This window comes from Chiloscyllium punctatum, chromosome 19, assembly GCF_047496795.1.
Source record: "Chiloscyllium punctatum isolate Juve2018m chromosome 19, sChiPun1.3, whole genome shotgun sequence".
Classification (NCBI taxonomy): Eukaryota; Metazoa; Chordata; class Chondrichthyes; order Orectolobiformes; family Hemiscylliidae; genus Chiloscyllium; species Chiloscyllium punctatum.
Genome location: NC_092757.1, coordinates 75,424,073 through 75,446,896, shown reverse-complemented (window position 1 = coordinate 75,446,896; position 22,824 = coordinate 75,424,073). Strand labels below are relative to the sequence as shown.

At 38.3% G+C, this 22,824-nt stretch overlaps 1 protein-coding gene across 20 annotated transcripts in view; it reads left to right on the top strand.

The window, feature by feature from the left end:
• The window catches only part of myo18ab (myosin XVIIIA b), a 289,512-nt gene extending 266,947 nt beyond the window's left edge, over positions 1–22,565 (top strand). For 16 of the 20 annotated variants that reach the window (XM_072589709.1, XM_072589707.1, XM_072589706.1 and 13 more), the window contains 6 exons: positions 2,747–2,932; positions 4,503–4,642; positions 5,363–5,407; positions 11,881–12,003; positions 12,538–13,922; positions 20,521–20,673. In XM_072589709.1, the coding sequence (XP_072445810.1) occupies positions 2,747–2,932; positions 4,503–4,642; positions 5,363–5,407; positions 11,881–12,003; positions 12,538–13,921 (1,878 nt within the window). In that variant the 3' untranslated portion in view covers position 13,922; positions 20,521–20,673. Of the gene's footprint in view, positions 1–2,746; positions 2,933–4,502; positions 4,643–5,362; positions 5,408–11,880; positions 12,004–12,537; positions 13,923–20,520 lie in introns of all 20 variants that reach the window. The other 4 variants (XM_072589699.1, XM_072589715.1, XM_072589710.1 and 1 more) reach the window with 3 other exon arrangements.
• The last annotated feature ends 259 nt before the right edge of the window (positions 22,566–22,824 follow it).

The window sequence follows — 22,824 nt, the reverse complement described above, 5'->3', positions numbered from 1 at the left end:
TAAATTGGATGAAGGGACTTGCAATGCTGTAGCCAAATTCACTCTTGAGACAAAACTGAGTAAATATAGAAAGTTGTGTGGAGGATACAAAGAGTCTACAAAGTGATTTAGATAGGTTAAGAAAGACAGGCAAAATCCGCCACATGCAGTATGGTGTGGAAAAATGATGAGGTTGCTCACTTTGATGCACAGACTAGAAAAACTGATGTTTCCCCTCATGACATCTGGAACCAGTGGCCACAATTTAAAATTAAAAGATCTCCCGTTTAAGGTGGAGATGAGAGAGCATTTCTTTTTCTGATAATTGATTATCTTTTGGAGTTTTCTTTCACAGAGCTGTGAAAGCCAAGTTGATTTGGATAGATTTTTAATTGACAAAGAAGTCAGAGATTTTTGGGGATAAGTAAGAAAGTCGAGTCCACAAAGAGATTCAGGGTAAACAACTGTCCCAGATAATTTGTGACCATCCCGTGAGACCATAAGAAATAGGAATTGAGTAGGCCATTCGGTCCCTCAAGCCTGTTCCACCATTAAATAGGCTCATAGCTGATCCAACGTTCCTCACATCCACGTTCCTGCCCTTTCCCATAGCCATTGATTCTCCTAGATAAGAATCTATCTATTTCAGCCTTAAGTAGGGAAAACTGAAATGTTTGTTCTGAGTCCCATATTGCTTGCAGCCGGATTACAGCTTGTCCTATATTTCAGCCTGTTAAATCGCACCCATGTGATCCTCCAGGCAACCCGCTTTTAATGGTTGGGAAGAACCTGCCTTTCTCTTCCCTTTACCACCCACCACGACCAACCTGAGTTAAGATTGCCAGGCTCAATGGGCCAAATGGCCTACTTCTACTGCTGCTTTTTAGAATCTTGGGATCCTCCCAGTAAGTTCAAATGGGTGCCAGAAACTGAATGCGCTCACATCGGATTTTCACTAACCTTAGCTAACTAATGATCAGAAGGTAGGCTTGTCATTGAATTAAGATTGGAAGTTGAACTCTTGAAGTTGAAAGGCAAACATGAGGTCTTCCAGATTACAAGTGACAGTATAATGCTTCTGCAAGTAACTGAGGAATAGTGCACCCCAAACTGCACCATCTGTTCCCAACCTTTTTAACTTCAAATACAAAATAGATTCAGCAGCTGGGCCACGATTGTGGAAAATGAATTTCTTCAAATGGTGGTCTGAAATTACAGCTGAGACCAGAACAGCTCCCTAGAGCACTATAACTCCCAACCCCAAACTCCTTCTGCCACAGCAGCAGCTACAAAGATTGCTTCCCCAAGAGTTTCATTGTAAAATCTCAGTTAGCCCCCGACAATTGGCCTTAAGCAGTCATTACCTTTTTATGCTGTCATTACAGGAGAGTTTTTTCCTCTTCAGTTATGAGTGAGTCTTTATGTTTTGGTAACGTGCTGGCATATGCAGTTTAAAACAAAAACCTTCTAACTGAACACAACTTTGTTTGTTTGTTGATAGCTCTTTTAAATATTTTCTGAGCTGCATTCGGGGTAATTACTTCATTTAAAAAAAAAAGAGATTTTAATCCAACAGGATTACATTAATTATTGATCAAGTGTTTTTACATTTTGAATTATGGTAAGCAGTGTTCCTAGAAATGTATTTGCAGTTATGGATTGGGTATAGTAATGATTGAAACAATCAAAAAATATCACTGTGAAGTACAGAAAAATGTTATGTATTTCGAATTTGTCACCCTTGAGATTGAGGTTATGCGTGTTTTCAGACTTTTCCTGGATTTTGGATTACCCATTACCCAACATGTGTAAACTCACAGTAGATTCCTGGTCTGTATTCAAATTACACATTTTCAGCGAAAGGTTCAATCCACCACCCCATGAATGAGTTGGATATTGAGAAAATGCTGTCAAAGATGCCTGCTGAATGCCAATAAATGCTGTAAGTGTGCAGCACTCAAAGCATAAAACATCTCATTTCTGGACAGATGAATTTGAGATAATGTATCTGTACATCAAAGTGAATATCCTTCATTTTATCATTTGTATCGTGCATTTATCATTATGATCCAATATTAATATAGGTGCCATTGTTCAAGATAGACATTAACAAACTAAATTACAGAAACTAAGATGTACAAGCCACACCATTAAATATTTTTCAGAGTTGCTGTCATCAAATGGACATTAATTCCTACAGATCTGCATGCCAGCTTCAATGAATAACTTGATGATGTACTTCAGTGCAATTAAATGTGTCTTCAGTGATTTGGGATGTTTCTGGAAAATGTGATGCCTGCTTTTAAATACAGGTTCTTTTTAACTGAACCAATTTCAGATCATACTCTACATTTACCTTGAAGCACTCTGGTCTAGTGTGAGGAAAATCTATTAATAGCAGTTCCTATTTCCATGGAAGGTTATCAGTGGTTGCATTACCAGAATCCTCATTCTGTTTTCTAGTTACCTTTGTTACAGTGTTTATATCTGAATGCCAAGGTACCATTTTCTAGAATACTCCTGTCTAGGTTCATACCCAGTAAGGCTGCTGAGAACTAGGGAGCGAGGTAAAACTGGCTGAATCTAATTTATGTACATAAAATCATGTTTAATTAAGATTTTCCCTCATCTTAACCAGAAAAATAAAATTCCTTAAAGTTTGAATGATGACTAGACCTGTAATAGAATAGTGTTTATTCCCAGACATCAAAAGATGCTAAGAATATCTCTTTCAGTAGCTGCTTATATTTTTACTGTTGTTGCACAGACCCTGGTTAGTCGTCTCAAGGAAAACTTGGAAAAGCTGGGAGAAGAGAGAGATCAGAGGGCAGCTGCTGAAAATCGGGAAAAGGAGCAAAATAAACGATTGCAGCGGCAGCACAGGGATCTAAAGGAAGAACTGGGAGAAGTTAGCAAGAAAGAAGCTGAAGCCAGCCGCAAAAAACATGAGCTGGTATGGGAACATCTATTCTTCTATAGGACAGCTGCTTGTCTATTCATTATTTTCTTAATAATAGAAAGTAGTAAAGCTGAGACTGTATTTTTGCAAAAAATCGTGATTTTTTAAAATAACTGTCAAAATGCTATGTTCATTAGTAGTTTCTATATTTGAAGAATGTAAATTTTTAGCAATGCAACTGCTGGAGTTTTACTATTAAACAATATTAACAAAGCTATAGCTTAATTAAGTTACTTCTAAACTGAAAAGGAAACAATATGTGTATTTACGCGAGTGGACATAAATTTTGCAGAGCTATCTCGTGAGTTCTAGTTAGTTTCCAGATACATTGGGCAACTGTGCATTTACAGTCACTAAGTCATGCAATTAAATGTACTGAAATTAAATCTATTCTGATTTATGTATATACATCAGAATTATTCCTTGTACGAAAAGGCACTATTATGCATATTGAAAGGGGGAGAAAAAAACATTTGCAGGTGCTATCACCTTGCTAGGGCTATTGTTTTTTGTTTGTAACGTCATAGTAAGCATGGATATATCTCTTTTGGCTAAAGAGAGAATTTGCTGCCTATTCTAAATGGCAATTTTTGATGTCAACCTAAATAATGAGTGAATTTGAATGACCCAACCTTGATGACCAGAATCATTGAAAACGTAGAACCATAGAAAATATAGAAATAGAAAGTAAGAGTAGGCCATTCAGCCATTGAAACTTCCCCCATGCTCATTATGATCATGGCTGATAGTTCAACTCAGTGCCTAGTTCCTGCTTTCTCCTCATACCCTTTTGATCCCTTTAGTTCTAAGAAATTCATATAACTCTTCCTTGAAACATTCAACATTATAGCTGCGGTGCTTTCTGTGGCAGAGAATTGCACAAGCTCTCCTCTCTGGGTGAAGGAATCTTTCCTCATTGGTCTATGTGGCCTACCCTGTATACTTAAACTGTGACTGTCATTCTGAACTACCCTGGTCATCAGGAGAATCATTCCTGCATTTACCATGTTTAGTCCTGTTAGAATTTTATATGTTTCCATGAGATTCCCCCTCATTCTTCTAAATTCCAGAGAATATGGTCCTAACCGATCACCCTATCATCCCAGAAGCCACTCTGGTATATCTTCGTTGCACTTGCTCCATAGCCTTCCTCAGATGAGGCCAGAACAGTACACATTATTCCACGTGTGATCTCACCAAAGTCCTGTACAATTGGAGCAAGACAGCCCTGCTGCTGTAATTGAATCCTCTCGCTTTGAAGTTCAACATACCATCTGCCGCCTTCACTCCTGCTGCACCCGCATGCTTACTTTCAGTGGCTGGTGTACAAGGACACCCAGGTTTCATTGTACCCCTCTTTTTCTCAATCTATCACGTACAGATGACAATTTGCCTCTCTGTTTTTGCTAACCTCACATTTATTCTCAATATGCTTCAAATGCCATGAAGCCTGTTGTATTCGTGTACACTTTGAAGACACTTATAGGTAGTAGGCAAGAAGGATTGTAAGTTTTTCCCTATTTAAAGATACTTTATCAATCCATCGCTTGGGTTTCTTTCACAGGAAATGGATATTGAAAGTCTTGAAGCTGCAAATCAGAGCCTACAGTCTGACCTTAAACTTGCTTTTAAAAGAATAGGAGATTTGCAAGCAGCAATTGAAGATGAAATGGAGAGTGATGAAAATGAAGATCTTATCAACAGGTATTTTGCCTGTCTCAAGAATGATTTGAAGTTTTGTTTTTCCAAGTTTTGTTTTCATATCTACCTAGGCAAAGGTTGTTTCAAAGATGCAAATGTGTGTAAACAGCATTAAAAATATGACCCTTTTGCAATTGTCTGCTGTGACGTTTTGGGCAGACTTTTATTTTAAAACACACACACACACACACACACACACACACACACACACACACACACACACACACACACACACACAATCTTTAGCCTCAGAACAATATTGTAGACAACCTTTCAATCATGCTTGGCTGCATGATTAAAACATTTCTCACGCTTAAAATTACAGGTGAAACTATAAGCTGTGTTTCTACTAGCAGTGTTGTGCTGCATTATTTCATAGTGTTGCTGTGAGAAGCTCAGGAAACAGTTTTCAGAGGTGTATATGGTAGGTGCTAGTAATTTAGTCAATTTAGAGAAGTAGTGTCTTAGAAATTCATGTGCATTTTTCTTTAGCTTGGAGTTTCAAATTTGTTTTATCTTTAAAATATTAGATGTAGTTTTTAAAACAAAGACAGTTTCATTTTAGCTATTGTTTACAGAAAGTTTGTCTTCATTTTCTTTTTGCATTTGTCAATTTGTTCACAATAGCATTTATGTACATTCTTTATGTGTATCAAGTTATCTCCCCTTCTGCATCACAGACTTGTTTATTTTTGGGCATTTTGTGCTTACTTTTATTTACAGTTTACAAGATATGGTGGCAAAGTATCAGAGAAGAAAGAATAAAATGTGAGAACCCTACCTGAATGACTTCAAATATATCCAAATCTAACCTTAGCATGAAGTTAACCTTGTTTCTTCTTGCATGACATACATTTAAAGCAGAAGTGTGCATGTGTCTAAGAACCAAAATAATTCTACCAAATGTGATTCTTACCCTTTTCGAGAAGTGGTATCATTTAGGCTAATTTATTTGGGTTATACGATACTATAATCGTCAATATCAAGGACATCAGCTTGTGAAAAACAATAGAACAATGAAGTTGAATGTACTACTTATAGTGATACAAAGAGTATCTGTACCATGAACAATATTAATGCCAATATAAAACACTTTGCATACTTTTTATAATTCCGTAGTGTTTAATAGGTTGTCAATGACATCATTAATTGAGTGCATCAATTACGTTTTCCCAATGATGCTTGTAACTAAGTTTTTAAAACCGCAGTGACTAATAGGAATTCCAGTGCCATTATGCATAATACATACAATTTATTTTGCCTGGATATAGTATTTGTGCAGGAGGTACAGTTTCACAATACATTAATATAATTCCACATTCTTTTATTCACGCACAGGATGTGACCATAGTGTCATACAGCATGGAAACAGACCCTTCAGTCCAACTAGTCCATGCTGACACGTTCCCAAACTAAACTAGCCCTATCTGCCTGCACTTGGCCCATTAACCCTGCAAACCTTTCCTACTCGTGTACTTGTCCAAATTTTTTTTAAACATTGTAACTACACCTGCATCTACTGGCAGTTCAATCCATACATGAACCACTCTGTATAAAAAAAAAGTTGTCCCTCATGTCTTTTTTAAATCTTTCTCCTCACCTTAAAACTATGCTACCTAGTTTTGAACTCATCCACATTAGGGAAAAGACCTTTGCTATCCATTTTATCTATGCCCCTCATGATTTCTAAACCTTTCTAACATCATCCCTCAACCTTCTACGCTCCAATGAAAAAAAGGTCGCAGCCTATTTTTATAGTTCAAACTCTCCATTCCCAGCCACATCCTGGTAAATATTTACTGAACCCTCTCAAGTTTAATAATTCCCTTCGTATAACAGGGAACTTAGTGATTGTGTGTGGAATGAACTTCCAGGGGAAGTGGTAGATGCGTGTACAGTTACAACATTCAAATAAGTAATAATACTTTGGATAAGTACACGAAGAAATGTTTGGAGGGATGTGGGTAGACAGGTGGGAATAGTTCCGTTTAGGATTATGGTCGGCATGGACTACTTGGCCCGAAAGGTCTCTTTCCATGCTCAATGGCTCTATAACTGCACACAGTACTCCAGAGGAGGATACTCACTAATGTCCTGTACAACCTCAAAATGCTGTCCCAACTCCGATGCTAAAAAGTCTGAGCAATGAAGACAAGTGTGCTAAACATCATCATCACCACCTTGTCTACCTATGACGCAGATTCCAAAGAATTACATACCTGAACCCCTAGGTGTCTCTGTTTTACAACATTACACAAGGCCCTACTTTTAATTGAATAAGTCCTGCCCTTGTTTGTATTACCATAATGCAGCACCTTGCATTTATCCAAATTAGACTCTGTAGAGTCCATCTGCCACTGCTCAGCCCATTAACCCTATTGATCAAGATCTGTTTGTAATCTTAGATAACCTTCTTCAGTGTTCATTCACTACACCGCCAGTTTTGGTGTCGCCCCAAATCATGCCACCTATATTCTCATCCAAAAGGACATAGACGCAGAGAGATCATACAGCATGGAAACAGACTCTTCGGTCCAACTCGTCCACGCTGATCAGATATCCTAAATAAATCTAGTCCCATTTGCCAGCATTTGGCCCATATCCCTCAAAACCCTTCCTATTCACATACCTGTCCACATGCCTTTTAAATGTTGTAATTGTACCAGCCTCCACCACTTCCTCTGGCAGCTCATTCCATACACGCACCACACTCTGCATGAAAAACTTGCCCCTTGGGTTCCTTTTTACATCTTTCTCCTCTTGCCTTAAACCTATACCCTCTAATTTTGGAGGCCCCCACGCAACACCTTGTCTATTTACCCTATCCATGCCCTTCATGATTTTATACATCTCTGTAAATTCACCCCTCAGCCCCTGACACTCCAGGCAAAATAGCCCCACTCTACTCAGCCTCTCCCTATAGCACAAACCCTCCAACCCTGGCAACATTCTTGTAAATCTTTTCTGAATTCTTGGACGTTTCACAATGCCTTATATTCTCTTCATAATCTACTTTTCATTGACATTAGCAAATTTAGCGACCATATCTTCCATCCCTTTGTGCAAGTCATTTATACAAATTATAAGATGTTGAAACCTGAGTATTAATCCCTGTGGCCACGTACTTATATCGTGCACATAGAAAATGACCCACTTATGCCTATTGTTTCATGGGAGCCAATCTTCTTTCTCTGTCAATATATTACCACCTTCACTACAAGGTTTTATTCTATGCAATGATCTTTGGTGTGGCACCTTATGAAATAAGTTCTGAAAATGTAAGTACAGTACATCCACCATCCACCACCATTTTCCCGAACAGATATTAACTGGCCTGTAGTTTCATGCTTTCTGTCACTTTCCCTTTTTGAATAAAGGAGTTGCATTTGCTAAATTGCAATCTAATGAAACCTTCCCAAAATCTCGGGAATTTTGGAGAAGTAAATTCAATGTACCAACAATCTCACTAGCCATTTCTTTTAAGACCTTTCAATAAAGTCCATCAGGATCCCAGAAATTGTTAGCCTAAGCCTCCAATAATTTGCACTTTCTAGTGAATGTAATTTGCTGGAGTACCTCCCTCAATTCCACTTCCTGATTGACAGCTTTCTCCAGAATGTTACCTTGTATCCTCTGTCATAAAGACTGATACAAAAAAGTCGTTCAATTCATCTGCTATGTCCAAATACTGGTCTAGGTTTCATTTCTCTCTCTTTAAATGTAAAATTCAATCTTTTTTTTTGGTTGCTACCACCTAGGGGCATCTTTGCCATAAGGTCATTCATTAATTACTCCAGTCTTGTTGTACTGTATAACATTAGATCTAGTTTAGTTTGCTGTCTGGTCGGCTCAAAATATGTTGAAGTAAGAAATATCCTGAAAACATTCCAGACTTCTGGTCTGGGCTACCTTTGCCCATCTGCTGTTTCCAGCCTATGTGTACATTACAGTCCCTCCATGACTATCAGTCTACCTTTTTGATAAATAAACACAATTTATGGAGAATCTCAGCAGATGTGGCAATTCATGTGGACAGATAAACAGTTAATGTTTCGAGCCCAGTTACAGATTCATATAGCACGGAAGCAGATCCTTCAGCCCAAAATCATTTATATAAATGAGAGACTCATCCCCCATTGGGTAAAGTACCCCAGTTACGTTTCAACCACTTTGCTGGTAGTCTAGAGTCCCATGTAGGGCAGACTAGGTAAAGACGACAGTTACCTTCCCTAAAGGATGTAAGCAAACTAGTTGTCTTTTTCGAACAAATGACAATGGTTTTATGGTCGTCATTACACTCTTAATTCCATATTTATTTTATTATTGAGTTCAAATTCCACCATCTGCCATGGCATACTTTGAACCTGGGTCTCCAGAGCATTTCCTGGGATCTCTGGATTACTAATCCAGTGTCAATATTGTCCCTCCCACTACACCATTGTCTCCCTATGAAACTATGCAATTGGAACATAATACCATGCCACTGACAGTATTTGTTTCCTTTCTGCCTGTGATTAGTATATTTTGTATGTGAGGTATTTCTTACTGTTAGAGTAATTGTCCTACTTTGAAAAATTCCAGCAGCAAGTTTTTCTGAGTTTTAAACTAAAAGACGGTTATATTTCATACTTGCCCCAGAGGTTTAAAAATGCATCATCACTTACTCAACCCATACATCCTATCCAAGAATGGATACAAATTAAGAAAACAGCAATATAATTACAGTTCATAATTTTCTCAGTCTTATTTGGAGCAAGCCTGTAGTTTCTTAGATGAGTTGCTCCTTTGGTTAGAGTGAAGGTCTTGGAAAGCAGAGCATTCTGACCAAATTGTGAAGCTGTCATTGAATTATACAGTTCTAGTTCACTACATGACATTCAAGAAGGTTTGGAAGCTCGGTAAATGCAGAGGAATGTCACTCCTAATCAAAGATGGTATTGATGTGATAGTTAGAGATAACTTAGTTCAGGAAATCAGGATGCAGAATTATTTTAGGTGTACTTTAGGAATATTACAGGGGGAAAAAATCACTTTAAGGTGTGATCCACAGAGCCCATAACAACAGTAATCACAATTCAGGGAGAGGTATACGAGAAATATGTTGTGCATGTGGTAAAGGGATTGCAATAATGAAGTGATTTCAATTCTTACATTAACTGGAAAAATCAGATTATAAATAGTAACCTTGATGAAGAGTTTATAGAATGCTTTCAAGATTAGTTTCTTAGAGCAGTATATTCTGGAAGTGACCAGAGAGCAAGCTATAATTGGCTTGATATTGCAAAATATGACAAGATTAAGTAATGACCTCCGAAAAAAAAAATACATCTAGGGAGAAAAGATCATAATCTGACTGAATTTTACATCCAGTTTGAAAGTGAGTCTAAGATTAGAATTTTAACCAAGTAGAGTATGCATTCATATTCAAAATTTCTTCCTTACCACAACCATGTTCTCAGCAATAAGATACAAATGAACTTGTTTAACAGTTATCTGCACTTAAAACTCCTCTTCCTTTGCGCAAATTTTAGGCGTGACTTTTGTATGCACTCTATTTTAGGTGTCTTCACAATTGATTGTCCAGTTGAACCCAAGTAATAACTTGAAAATGATGATGAGCACTGGAAGTAACCAAATGATATCCTCAGCTGTTACTAATATCATTTTTCCAGAAATCTTTCAAGTCAGGGAGTAGACTCAGAGCAGGGCTATATGTTTAAATGTCAGAAATGTTATTGTGGTTGAGCATATTATCACAAATGCCACAAAACAAACTAAAATCATAAATGATGGCATTGGAATTTTACACTCCATGTATCTGAGCTGCTGGAGTAGAAATAACCCAAAATTCAGCCTTGGCTTGTGATAAGCTATATGGATAATCGATCTCTGGATTAAAGTGGGCATCCTCACCCAGGTTATCTGTTCCATATGGTTATTCGCGAAGAAGTGGCTGTAAACCTACTGAACAATACACCTTCATCCTCAGAGAGAGACTACTGATGATGGTTTAATCTAAGGATAACAATATTTCAAGCAAGGGCAAAAGTTGAAGAATCTTTCATGGTAACCTCAGCCGGTGCGGAAGTTGAAACCATTCTGTTGGCATCACTCTGCATCGCAAGTCAGCTGTTCAGACAGCTGGGCTAACTGCATCGTGTAGTTATTCGGTGACCTCTGCTGGACATGACCATGTGGACCTTGGTTGAGTACAGAACTTGGCTCACCATTCATGCCCTAACACCCCAAAACATGGCAACATTATTATCATGGTTGACAAATGAATTCTCTGTAGAGAGCAGAAGATAATACTTCAAGTCCAGTATGACTAGTCTTCAGAACTGGAGAATTTTGATTTCAGTTCTAAAGAAGAGTCATGTCAAACTCAAAAGAAATTAACCCCTTGAGTCATGAATGACAGTGTTTCAAGAGGGGAAAGGATAAAACATATTAAACAAAAATAGGGGCATACTTTGTATGCTAACACAGCTGGAAGTTTATAGCTAAAATTTCATTAGTAGGGAAACAAATAATTGTGATCTGTTGTTTATAGTGATAGAACTTATGATTTTTAGTATAACTGCTATTATAAGTATTGTTGTCTTATGAGTAGTACATTATTATGCTTTAAAGAGGCACACAGTATCAAAATACCTTTTAAGAGACAGTATCATAATGTCAGCACTTGACCATAGCATAGTACCAGAAGGTATAAAGGTCTCAAACTCCATCTTAATTTGGGCAGTTTACAGCATAAGACACTGACGGAATGACACTACTTTTCATAACCAAATAGCCTAATACTAGCCCAGATACTTCTGTGTCCGTGAATCTAAAATTTGTACATAAAGGAGCAGGAATATACATCTGTTGGATTCTTCAATATCATGTTACCCACACCTAGTTCTTATGGTAGATAACACAAACATTGCAGTGTTGGTTACAAATACTGTGCTCGAGGCAAAGCCCAATTCTCTCATAACTATTAATAAGCCTGTTACTTTGACTAACTACATCTGCAAATTAAAAGTTAAAATATGACATTATGTTAAATAATGCAGAAAGCTACTAACAACTGCTGTGTGCTGGAAAGAAACACAAGCAATATATATATAAATTTGGACACCTTCCTACTGTGTGTGTTATATTCTCCCTTTTCTTTTAACCTGAATGCACTATCAAGCCTCAAAGGGAGATACATAAACATTAAAACATGTTTTTCACTGCATGTCTTGGAACAGTGAGGGTGATTCAGACACGGACTCTGAAGTTGATGAACGTGTCGATGACGTCAAATCCTGGCTGTCAAAGAACAAGGGCTCAGCCAAAACATATTCAGATGACGGAAGCCTAAAAAGTTCAAGGTTAGTAGAAAATCTGAATTAATTCAATAGGTTTTTTTAAAAATGGTAAATGCTTTCAACACCAACATTTAAGTAAATATGTATTAACTTGTATTATTTTAGCAGAATATAAAGCTGAATATTAATATAATTTAAAAATTATATTGCTGACCAACATTTTAGTCTTAACCATTTTGTATCTATCAGTAAGTAATACTCCTTTTATGTATAATGAAATAAAGTTTTAAAAATACTTAATAGAAATTGCTCTGAATTGTTCTGAAATTGCTAACTTATTTACTTGGACATATTTTCTTCAGTCACAGGTGGGACATTGGACACTTCTTAAAACCTTTGCACGTTTCCTTCTCCCTTGTCTCATAAGTTGAGCTCATCACCACCATCTACTTCAAAGCTGTTTTCATGTGCCTTTTGCTTTTATTTCCCCTTTTATTGTCTATTACTACTGTTGCTGTTTAATTTTTGTACAATGTACATACTTTTATGATTAATTTGATTTTCTTTCTCTTTGTTTCCTGTTTGTCTATTAACCAGATTTTCTCTTAGTTTGGACCTGAAGGAGGGAAAGGAAGGGAAAGACTTAAAAGAAGGGAAGGAAGTGGAGGACGTTAGACCAGTTTCTGTAATGAGTTCTCTCAGCTATCGTAAAAGAGGGAATATGAAGGATTCTCTTAGTGGTAAAAGCAGTAATGATCCCCTTCTGACAGCACTCAGTAAGGAACGATCAACGTCACCAGATAGGTCTTTTCGAAGAATAAAGAAAACCACCAGTACAGACAATTTGAATGACAATGTCTCTGTTACTTCTTGGAAAAAGTCCCAAGGTGTCGAAGACTTGGATGATAGGGGATCTGTTATTTCTCAGGCATATTCAGAGGCCACAAGTCGAGCTAGAAAAGGACTGGACAGGAGATGGGCCATGACTAGTCCTGACTTTGACAAAGTTTCTGCTGTATCAGTTCCTGTAAGTCGTATTTCAACATGGCGAGGCTTGGAAGCTGAGGATGATATCAAATCATCTGTGAGTTTTGCTATAAACAGTCCTTCATCTAGCCTGAGACGAAGTCTTTCAAGACTTGATGACAATCAGACTGACTTATTCAGTCCGGTTAGCCCATTGCTCAACCGTAAGTCAGAAGTAGGAGTGCAAAGTCCTACACTTAGTGGTCGTACAGATTCAAGATTATCTTTCACCAGAAGTAGATTTGGTGAGATGAATGATGATGATGATGCTGTCAGTGTAGTGCAAAGTGAAAGATCATCATATAGTCAGCAATCTGTAGGGCGCAGCTATAGTGTTCCTGCCAGACCTAGATCTTCTGCTTCAGATGATATGCAACTGGATAGTTCTAACATAAAACCCGTGAGCCACAGGAATTATTTGGATCCTGATTTAGAAGCTGCCATTAATGAAGTTCTGAATTATAAACCAATTACATTCAAAAGAACAAGTCTAGACCCAGACACTGAAGAGGATGAAGAAAAAGTAAGTAAACAGCCATCCATCCCGTTAAGATCCTCTTCCTCGCTAGATTTCAGTAAGCCACAAAGTAAGAAAAGCAAAAAAAGCAGAAGTTTAGATTCTGAATCATCTGCATCAGAAAGTGAGCAAAGAAAGAAAGTTTCCAAGAAACACTCTAAGAAGTCTAAGAAGAAATCAAAAAAAAAGGAAAGTGACTCTGAGTCATCTGAATCTTCGTCAAGTTCCTCCTCTTCAGGGTCCACAGTTTCATATCGAAGTATCAATAGTATCAAACGAGGTGCAAAAAAGAGAGAATCTAATTCAGAAGATGAATTGGATAAAGAAAGCAAAGCTGAGAAGTCTGGAAAGAAAACAAAGAAAAGCAGCAAAAATAAAATGAAGCAAGTAGACAGTGTGATGATGAAGTACTTATACAGACCAGAGAGTGACGAGTAAAGTAGGTCCATCTGAATTCTGTGTGGAATGTAGCATTGAAAATGCATGACTATTCTTACTTCACTTCTCTTAACTGAAACTTACTAGTTGAAAAATTACGCAGTTTATACTGTAATCATAAGCATGCTGTATTCTGTAGGAGTAATAATGTAATGTAGAGCAGAACTGAGTGGTACATTGAATTGGGTATAGGACAGTATAGAAATTACAGCCTCCTTTATGGAATAAGTGTTGTTCTGACAACTAAAAGTTTAATGTTAAAGATGGTTTTGATTGTTCAATGGGCAAGGGTACAGCAAAAACCTAGCTATAATTTGGTTCAAGTTGAACATCTCACTTGTAGAGACTACTGAATGGCTGGAGTGGGAAATGGGAGAAATAAAAGTCTCATGGTGGAGGATGTTCTTCAGAGTTCAGGGCAAAATTAAGGGTCTTTGCATTAGTGTGCACATATGGAATTGCTTCATGTTGATTTTAACTGAAAAATGTTTTGCTGGAAAAGCGCAGCAGGTCAGGCAGCATCCAAGAAGCAGGAGAATCGACGTTTCGGGCGTAAGCCTTTCTTCATGAATGAGGCAGGTGCGCCAAGCAGGCTAAGATAAAAGGTAGGGAGGAGGGACTTGGGGGAGGGGTGTTGGGAATGCGATAGGTGGAAGGAGGTTAAGGTGAGGATGATAGGCCGGAGAGGGGGTCGGGGCAGAGAGGTCGGGAAGAAGATTGCAGGTCAAGAAGGCGGTGCTGAGTCCGAGGGTTGGGACTGAGATAAGGTGGGGGGAGGGGAAATGAGGAAGCCAGAGAAATCTGTATTCATCCTTTGTGGTTGGAGGTTTCCTAGGCAGAAGATGAGGCGCTCTTCCTCCAGGCGTCATGTTGCCATGGCCTGGCAATGGAGGAGGCAAAGGACCTGCATGTCCTTGGCGGAGTGGGAGGGGGAGTTAGTGTTCAGCCACAGGGCGGTTGGGTTGGTTGGTGCGGGTGTCCCAGAGGTGTTCGCTGAAACGTTCAGCAAGTAGGCGGCCTGTCTCCCCAATGTAGAGGAGGCCACATTGGGTGCAGCGGATGCAGTAAATGATGTGTGTGGATGTGCAGGTGAATTTGTGACGGATATGGAAGGATCCCTTGGAGGAAAGTAAGGGGGGAGGTGTGGGCGCAAGATTTGCATTTCTTGCGGTTGCAGGGGAAGGTGCCGGGAGTGGAGGTTGGGTTGGTTGGGGGTGTGGACCTGAGGAGGGAGTGGCCTTTCCGAAAGGGAGAGGTCCTTGTTGTGGTTCTGTTCGCCGAGCTGGGAATTTGTCTTGCAAACGTTTCGTCCCGTGTCTAGGTGACATCCTCAGTGCTTGGGAGCCTCCTGTGAAGCGCTTCTGTGCTGTTTCCTCCGGCATTTATAGTGGCCTGTCTCTGCCGCTTCCGGTTGTCAGTTCGAGCTGACAACCGGAAGCGGCAGAGACAGGCCACTATAAATGCCGGGGGAAACAGCACAGAAGCGCTTCACAGGAGGCTCCCAAGCACTGAGGATGTCACCTGGACAGGGGACGAAACGTTTGCAAGACAAATTCCCAGCTCGGCGAACAGAACCACAACAATGAGCACCCGAGCTACAAATCTGCTCCCAAACTTTGGAGAGGTCCTTGGCCGCATCCATCGCCAGACCATGGCAACACGACACCTGGAGGAAGAGCGCCTCATCTTCCTAAAGACCACTCCCTCGTCAGGTCCACATCCCCCACCAACCGAACCTCCACTCCCGGCACCTTCGCCTGCAACCGCAAGAAATGCAAAACTTGTGCCCACACTTCCCCCCCTCATTTCCCTCCAAGGCCCCAAGGGATCCTTCCATATTCATCATAAATTCACCTGCACCTCCACACACATCATTTACTGCATCCGCTGCACCCGATGTGGCCCCCTCTACATTGGGGAGACAGGCCACCTACTTGCGGAATGTTTCAGAGAACACCTCTGGGACACCCGCACCAACCAACCCAACTGCCCCGTGGCTGAACACTTCAACTCCCCCTCCCACTCCACCAAGGACATGCAGGTCCTTGGCCGCCTCCATCGCCAGACCATGACAACACGATGCCTGGAAGAAGAGTGCCTCATCTTACACAGATTTCTCTGGCTTCCTCATTTCCCCTCCCCCCACCTTATCTCAGTCCCAACCCTCGGACTCAGCACTGCCTTCTTGCCCTGCAATCTTCTTCCCGACCTCTCCGCCCCCACCCCCTCTCCGGCCTATTACCCTCACCTTAACCTCCTTCCACCTATCGCATTCCCAACGCCCCTCCCCCAAGTCCCTCCTCCCTACCTTTTATCTTAGCCTGCTTGGCACACCTTCCTCATTCCTGAAGAAGGGCTTATGCCCGAAACGTCGATTCTCCTGCTTCTTGGATGCTGCCTGACCTGCTACGCTTTTCCAGCAACACACTTTCAGCTCTGATCTCCAGCATCTGCAGTACTCACTTTCTCCATGTTGATTTTAAGTCAAATAGTTACAGCCAGGCAGTAAACAGGTGAGTTTGGGACAACTAGTCATTCTCTTACCCCATCTGATTTTGCTTGCCATTTTTGTCAGAATTCACTTGCCAAACAGAGAAATACCTGACCATAGACACTCTACTTATTGCCGCAATTGAAGTGTTACTCTTTTCTGTCTCTAAAACAGACAGCAGGCTAACATGAAATGTAAAATTAATTGCATGTTGGGTGAATTCTTTTTCAATCAATACTAATCCTTTGTTCCATAATGTAACATGCACAATACTAATCAATATTTTCTATATTGCTTTCATGCTTCTTATTAAAAATAATATGTAATTACTGTATCATAAATGATGAAAAGAGGATAAGACCTGATGGCTGATAGATATACCACTTTAAAACAAAAGGAATAGATCTAGCATTTGATACTAGGAGTCTAAGATAAGCTGCAGGGCATCAGCAGGAGCAGATTTGTATTCAATCACAATCTGCAGTCTCATGGTCTGGCATTTCTCCCACTCTACTCATACCATCAAGCCAAAGGATCAAGCTTGTTTCAATGAGAACTGAAGGAGGACATGCCAATAGCAGCAATGTACAAGACACTAGTTACTCGCAAGCCAGAAGGCATTAGGAACATAAGAACTAGTAGCAGGAGTAGGGCATTCATCCCCTCAAGCCAGCCCTGCCATTCTATAAGATCATGGCTGATCTGTCCCAGGCCTGAACTTCAATTCTTGTCAACTTCCCATAGCTCTCAACTCCTCATTTTCAAGAATCTATCTACTTAATCTTTAAATACTTTCTGTGAAATAGCCTTCACAAATCTCTGAGGCAGAGAATTCCAGACATTCACTAAACAGCCAGTTATTGACACAGCTAAGCAATCCCACCAGTGGATCAGTTCTGCAGTCCTGCTAGTCATTTGGTCATGGATGATGATGTATAATTAAACAACTCACTGGGAGGAGGTTCCACAAATATCCCCAACCTCAGTGATAAGGGAGTTCTGTACATCCGAGCAGAAAGATAAGGCTGTAACATTTGCAACATGCTAAAGCCAGACATTTTGAGTGGATGATAGGAGATAGGAACAGGCATGGGTCATTCAGACGGTCGAGCCTGCCTCTCCATTCAATTTCCTCATAGATGATCAAACATGTCAGTGTCACCCCATCACCATAACCCAATACACCAATGAAAATCAGAAATATATCAATCTCTACTTTAGACATACTCAAAGATTTGAGTGTCCACAGCAGTCTGTGTAGAGAATTCTAAATATTCACAGCCCTCTGGATAAAATAATTTCTCATCATTTCTGATCTAAGCTATCTATTGCCCTTTTAAACCGTGTCCCCTGGTTTTAGATTCTGAAAACAGGGGGAATCTTATTAATTGAATCTACCCTGTCTATCCCTTTTAAATATATTGTAAATTTCAATGAGATCACCTCTCATTCTTCAAAACTGTAAAGAATATAGGCTCAATTTACCCAATCTCTCGTAATTGACTGTTCAGCAATCTTGGGAACAAGTCTGATGGATCTTCATTGCACTCTGTGGCGATAGTACGTTTCCTGAGATAATGCAATCAAAACTACACACAGTACTACAGTTGAGATCTATCCAATTACTTATATAATTGAAGCAAGACTACTCCGGGTTACTCATATCCTCTTGCAATACGGGCTGACATTCCCTTTGCTTTCCTAATTCCTTGCTGCATTTGCATATTAGCCTTCAGTGATTTGTTGCCAAGGATACATGGGTCCCTTTGTGCACCACACTTCCTGACCATTTAAGAAATACTTTGTACATTGGTTTCTGCTACCAAAGTGGATAACCTCTTTGCTCATAATATCTTTCCATATTATACTATCACGTTTTTGCCCATTCACTGAACCTGTCTAAATCCTTGTGAAGTGCCTTTACATTTTCCTCACAACACTCATTCCCACTTAACTTTGTATTATTCACAAATTTGGGAATATTACATTTGGCCCCCATCTCTAAATCATTGATGTAGATTGTAATTACTGGAAACGAAGTACCAATTCTTTGGTATTCCACAGTCACAGCCTGTCAATGCAAGAATGACCCATTTATTCCTACTGTTTTCTGTACCTTAACCAATCATTAATCCTTGTCAGTACATTACCTTTTGTGCAATGTGCTTTAATCTTTCTAACCAGCCTCCCTGGGAGACATTATCAAAAGCCTTCTGAAAATTTAATTATACTATATCCATTTTATTAATTTTGTTAGTAACATCTTCAAAAAGAAAATTTCCAACTTGATTTCTCATTGACAAATCTATGCTGACTATGGGGACAACCAACTGATGAAGGAGCGGCGCTCCAAAAGCTAATGCTTCCAAATAAACCTGTTCGACTATAACCTGGTGTGTTTTTTTTTTAAATTTTGTCCACCCCAGTCCAACACCGGCACATCCAAGTCATTATGCCCAATCTGATCATTATAAACCTGATACCTATTTTCTCATCGTCTGTAATAAATTTCACTATTTTTCCTAATTCTGATGTAAGGCTAACAAGTCTGTAGTTCCTTGTTTTCTCTCTGGTTTCTTTCTTACATAGTGTGGTGACATTTGCTACCTTCCAGTTCCAGAATCTATAGAATTTTAGAAGGTAATCACCAATGCAGTGACTACTGTACAGCCACCTCCTTCAATACTGTGGGATGAAAACTTTCAGGTCTTGCAGATTTCTCAACTTTCAGCCCCTTTAATTTCTCCAGTACAGTCATCTTACTAATGCTAATTTCTTTTAACTTTTCATTCTCCCTAACCACTTAGATCTGTACTTCTGGGAGATTTCTTGTAATTTCCTCAGTGAAATCAGACACACAGTAATAATTTCGTTTCTCTGCTATTTCTTTATTCCCCATTATAAACTCTCCTGGCATTTTCTTTAATAAACTGACATTTATTTTAGCCTAATGTTTCTTTTTTTACATACTTGCAGAAGCTTTTTCAGTCCATTTTTGTATAATTTTCTAGATTAAATTCATATTCTATTCTCCCTTTCTTCATCAGTTTATTGTCCCTTTATCATATTCTATAAATTTTCTGATTCACATAAACTTTCTTTTGTTAGCCTCCTCTGGGGGTCTCCACCGTCACAGATGACTGTCTTCAGCCAATCTCATTCATTCCATTGTTGATTGAGATTTATTACATTCAAGTGAACAGTCTTTCTAGAAGTTCACTAAAGAAAAAGCACCTCTTCTCTAACGAAAGAATTTAACATTGCCCCTTGACTTTCAATGGCATTAATACTGAATCGCACCACCGCTTCCTCAAAGGAAACTAGGATGCACAATAAATGCGAGCACAGCCAGTGAAAATCCCATTTTCTGAAGAATAATAAAACAAAGTTGCCTCCAAGGCTTTGGGCCATGAGCTGGAAAATAAGGTTAGGATAGTTAGATCTTTTGTGACCAGCTGCAACATGATGGGCTGTATGGCCTCCTACTGACTTTAAATGTCCATGAATATCACCTGTAACTTCCTTGGCTCTAGCAAGCAAAATTTGGTCATTCTTCAAATTGATGTCAGATGAAGTCCGCTGTATGGCAAAACTTCGATTTGGAGAAAAGAAAAATGTAAATTCATCTCTCTCGATATTTGAACCATGTCTAATCTTTGATCATGGTTGACCCTCATTGGTAATCTCTAACCCAACAATGTCCTCTGCACTCAGGATTTTATAGAAGGGTTGATTAGAAATAATAGCTGCTGCTGGCATTTCTTCCATTAATTGTCAGAGAGAAAGAAAATTACTACTGCTTTGTTATAGTATTATTCCTGAACTAACTGTTAGATGTATGATGTTTGCTGGTATCAAAACAAATCTAACTGTTTTAACTTGATATTTCCACAGCAGTTATAGCATCTATGCAAAATAAACCTGAGAAGACGGTCTAATTCTCCACTATTCTGGAGTCATCAGACCTTAGTCTTATCTAATTTCTGGATGTTTCTTCAAAGCAAAAGCTTTTGCATTGATGCTACAATTCTAAATACAATATAAAAAATTGTAATTTTTGGTTAAATGATTGTTTATAATATAACATTCTTTTCCATTTTTTTCACAGCCCTCCATTGTATCGTCGACATGTCACTGTCATGAATTCTGATGATGAGATGGGCAATATTGAAGATACCCTGAAGTCCAGGATATCAACCAGGCGACCAATAAACAATAGTGGCAGTGACACCAAAATTGTGGAATCCAATGCATAGCAAAAAGTGTAACTGTTATCTACAGGTTCCTACTAACCAAAAAAGCTCAGTACATGACATTTGAATTTCTTGGGATATTATGTTGGTGATGTTGGGTTTGGTAACACAATAAAGTTGGAAGTGGGATGAATGAAATACATGACGTCCTGATGCTTTGTCACCTTGGTAATAGTTTTGCATGGTATTGATAGGCTGTGTTAATTTGAAATTTAAATTCACTACAAAGTGTACGATGATTGGTATTTCTTACAAGTATGGAATTTCCTGTTCTCATCTGCATAGTTTGAAAGCCTGTAATATTTCTGGGTTTGCTTTCTTCTCTTGGTTTGTTTTCTATTGCTATGGCTAATCTTTCTTATCAGCACTGCTTTCGAAATCTAATTCAAACTGACATCTCTGGTTGCAGTCTAAGGCGACCACTGACTTTTTCATGCAGTTATTTTTACCTGAGCCAAAGATTCGTTTTTTATTTCTCAATTCTAGACTGGAAAATTGACACAGATAAGAGCAAAATACCAGAACTCTTTGGCTTCAAACTTTTTCTCAAATGATGTATGTGTGCATATGTTAATACTTTTTGAAAATAAACAAATTTGGTGTTGATAGTTCACTAATGCCTACTCTTGCACAATCTGTTTACTTTGTATCTTGAAGCTCAAATATTAGGATGTGTTTAATATCATATACCTGCATTCACTCTTCAAAACAAATAGTTAAAAAAAAAAGTTGTATATGTAATCTTCTGTAGTCAAGATTTATAATCTAAAGGGACAAAAAGTAATTAGGAAAGGAGGGTATTGGAAAAAGCCAACTCTTTAAAAACTAATTTTTGAGTTCTTTTAATGTATACATTTGCTATTTATGTTTTGTTATCTCTTCACCATTGTGTTTGGTTATTCAATGGAAAAAGTGATACAGTCCTTAATGTCAAAGAACCTGCTGCCATTTAATCTTGATTAAATCAAAATACAGATTGAAACAAATAAATTGGATTAGTTTGCTTGAACATGATGACAGTGTGGAAATAGTTTGGGAAGTTGCAAGGTCTGTAAATTCAAATGGCTGTGATTCTTAAATACATAAATCATTTTCTGTCTTTAAAGTTTTCCAGATCACTCCTTCACAATGGTTGTTTTTGATTTTGGATATTTTAATTAAAAAATAGACATTAGTATTATTGTTTGTTGTTCAAAATTAGTGACCATTTAAATCAAGGCTGGAACTTCAAAATAAAATCATTTTTAAAAATTACATACACCCTCATTTTTTATCAAATTGCATGGATCATTTAAGTGACTCCCTGGAATATTAAGATATTTCTTTAAAAAGTAATTACAGGCACTATACTGATAGTTCTCCTTGAATGCTCATTGACTTATTATGCCATAAGTGTTTGATATGAAGTTTAAATGAAGACCTACTTTCCAGTATATAACTGTGCACTTTTCAAGAATGCAGACTATGTACCTCTTTACTCAGTACAGGTAATAGCAAACAGATTGCAGTTTTGCAAGGTTTATTAATATTTGTAATATGTTATTAAAATGGTACAATTTTATTCAGTTAGTCATAATATAGCACTGATGTATAAAGTTATGCAGTTAATTGGCAAATGGGATTATTGTGATATCAAAAGTTCCACAGTGTAGCTTCAAAGATTTCTAATAGTGTTATGGAAACAGCTTTAACAGATGAATAAATGTGTAAGAGAGGATGGTTTGAAATTGCTTTGAAAGATTGCAAACTTGGAAAAAAATATTGTCCTCTATTAAGTGTACTTTTTGTTGACTATTTATGTGGCAAAATAAACTTATTGGTTGTCTTACAAGTTCCCAAATTATTTTCTTCTTTATGACAATTGTAGCACAGAATAAACAGAAAAATGACTTCAGTCTCATTTTTGTTTTCAGGTATGTTTACTCCTAATTTAAGTTCTTAAGTAAATTCAAGTTAATTTACAGATCTTACCACAAGGAGCAGTGATGATTCATTGGTTACTTGCTAAATACAGGTCATATTTTCAGTAAATCATGTTGAAAATGATTCTATTTTTAAAAAATTATATCCTTCATGATTGCAGCTATTAATTAATTTTCCTCAATGCAATTATATCTATTAAGTACTTCATTGAGGTTACATACATCTGAAAAGTGGGT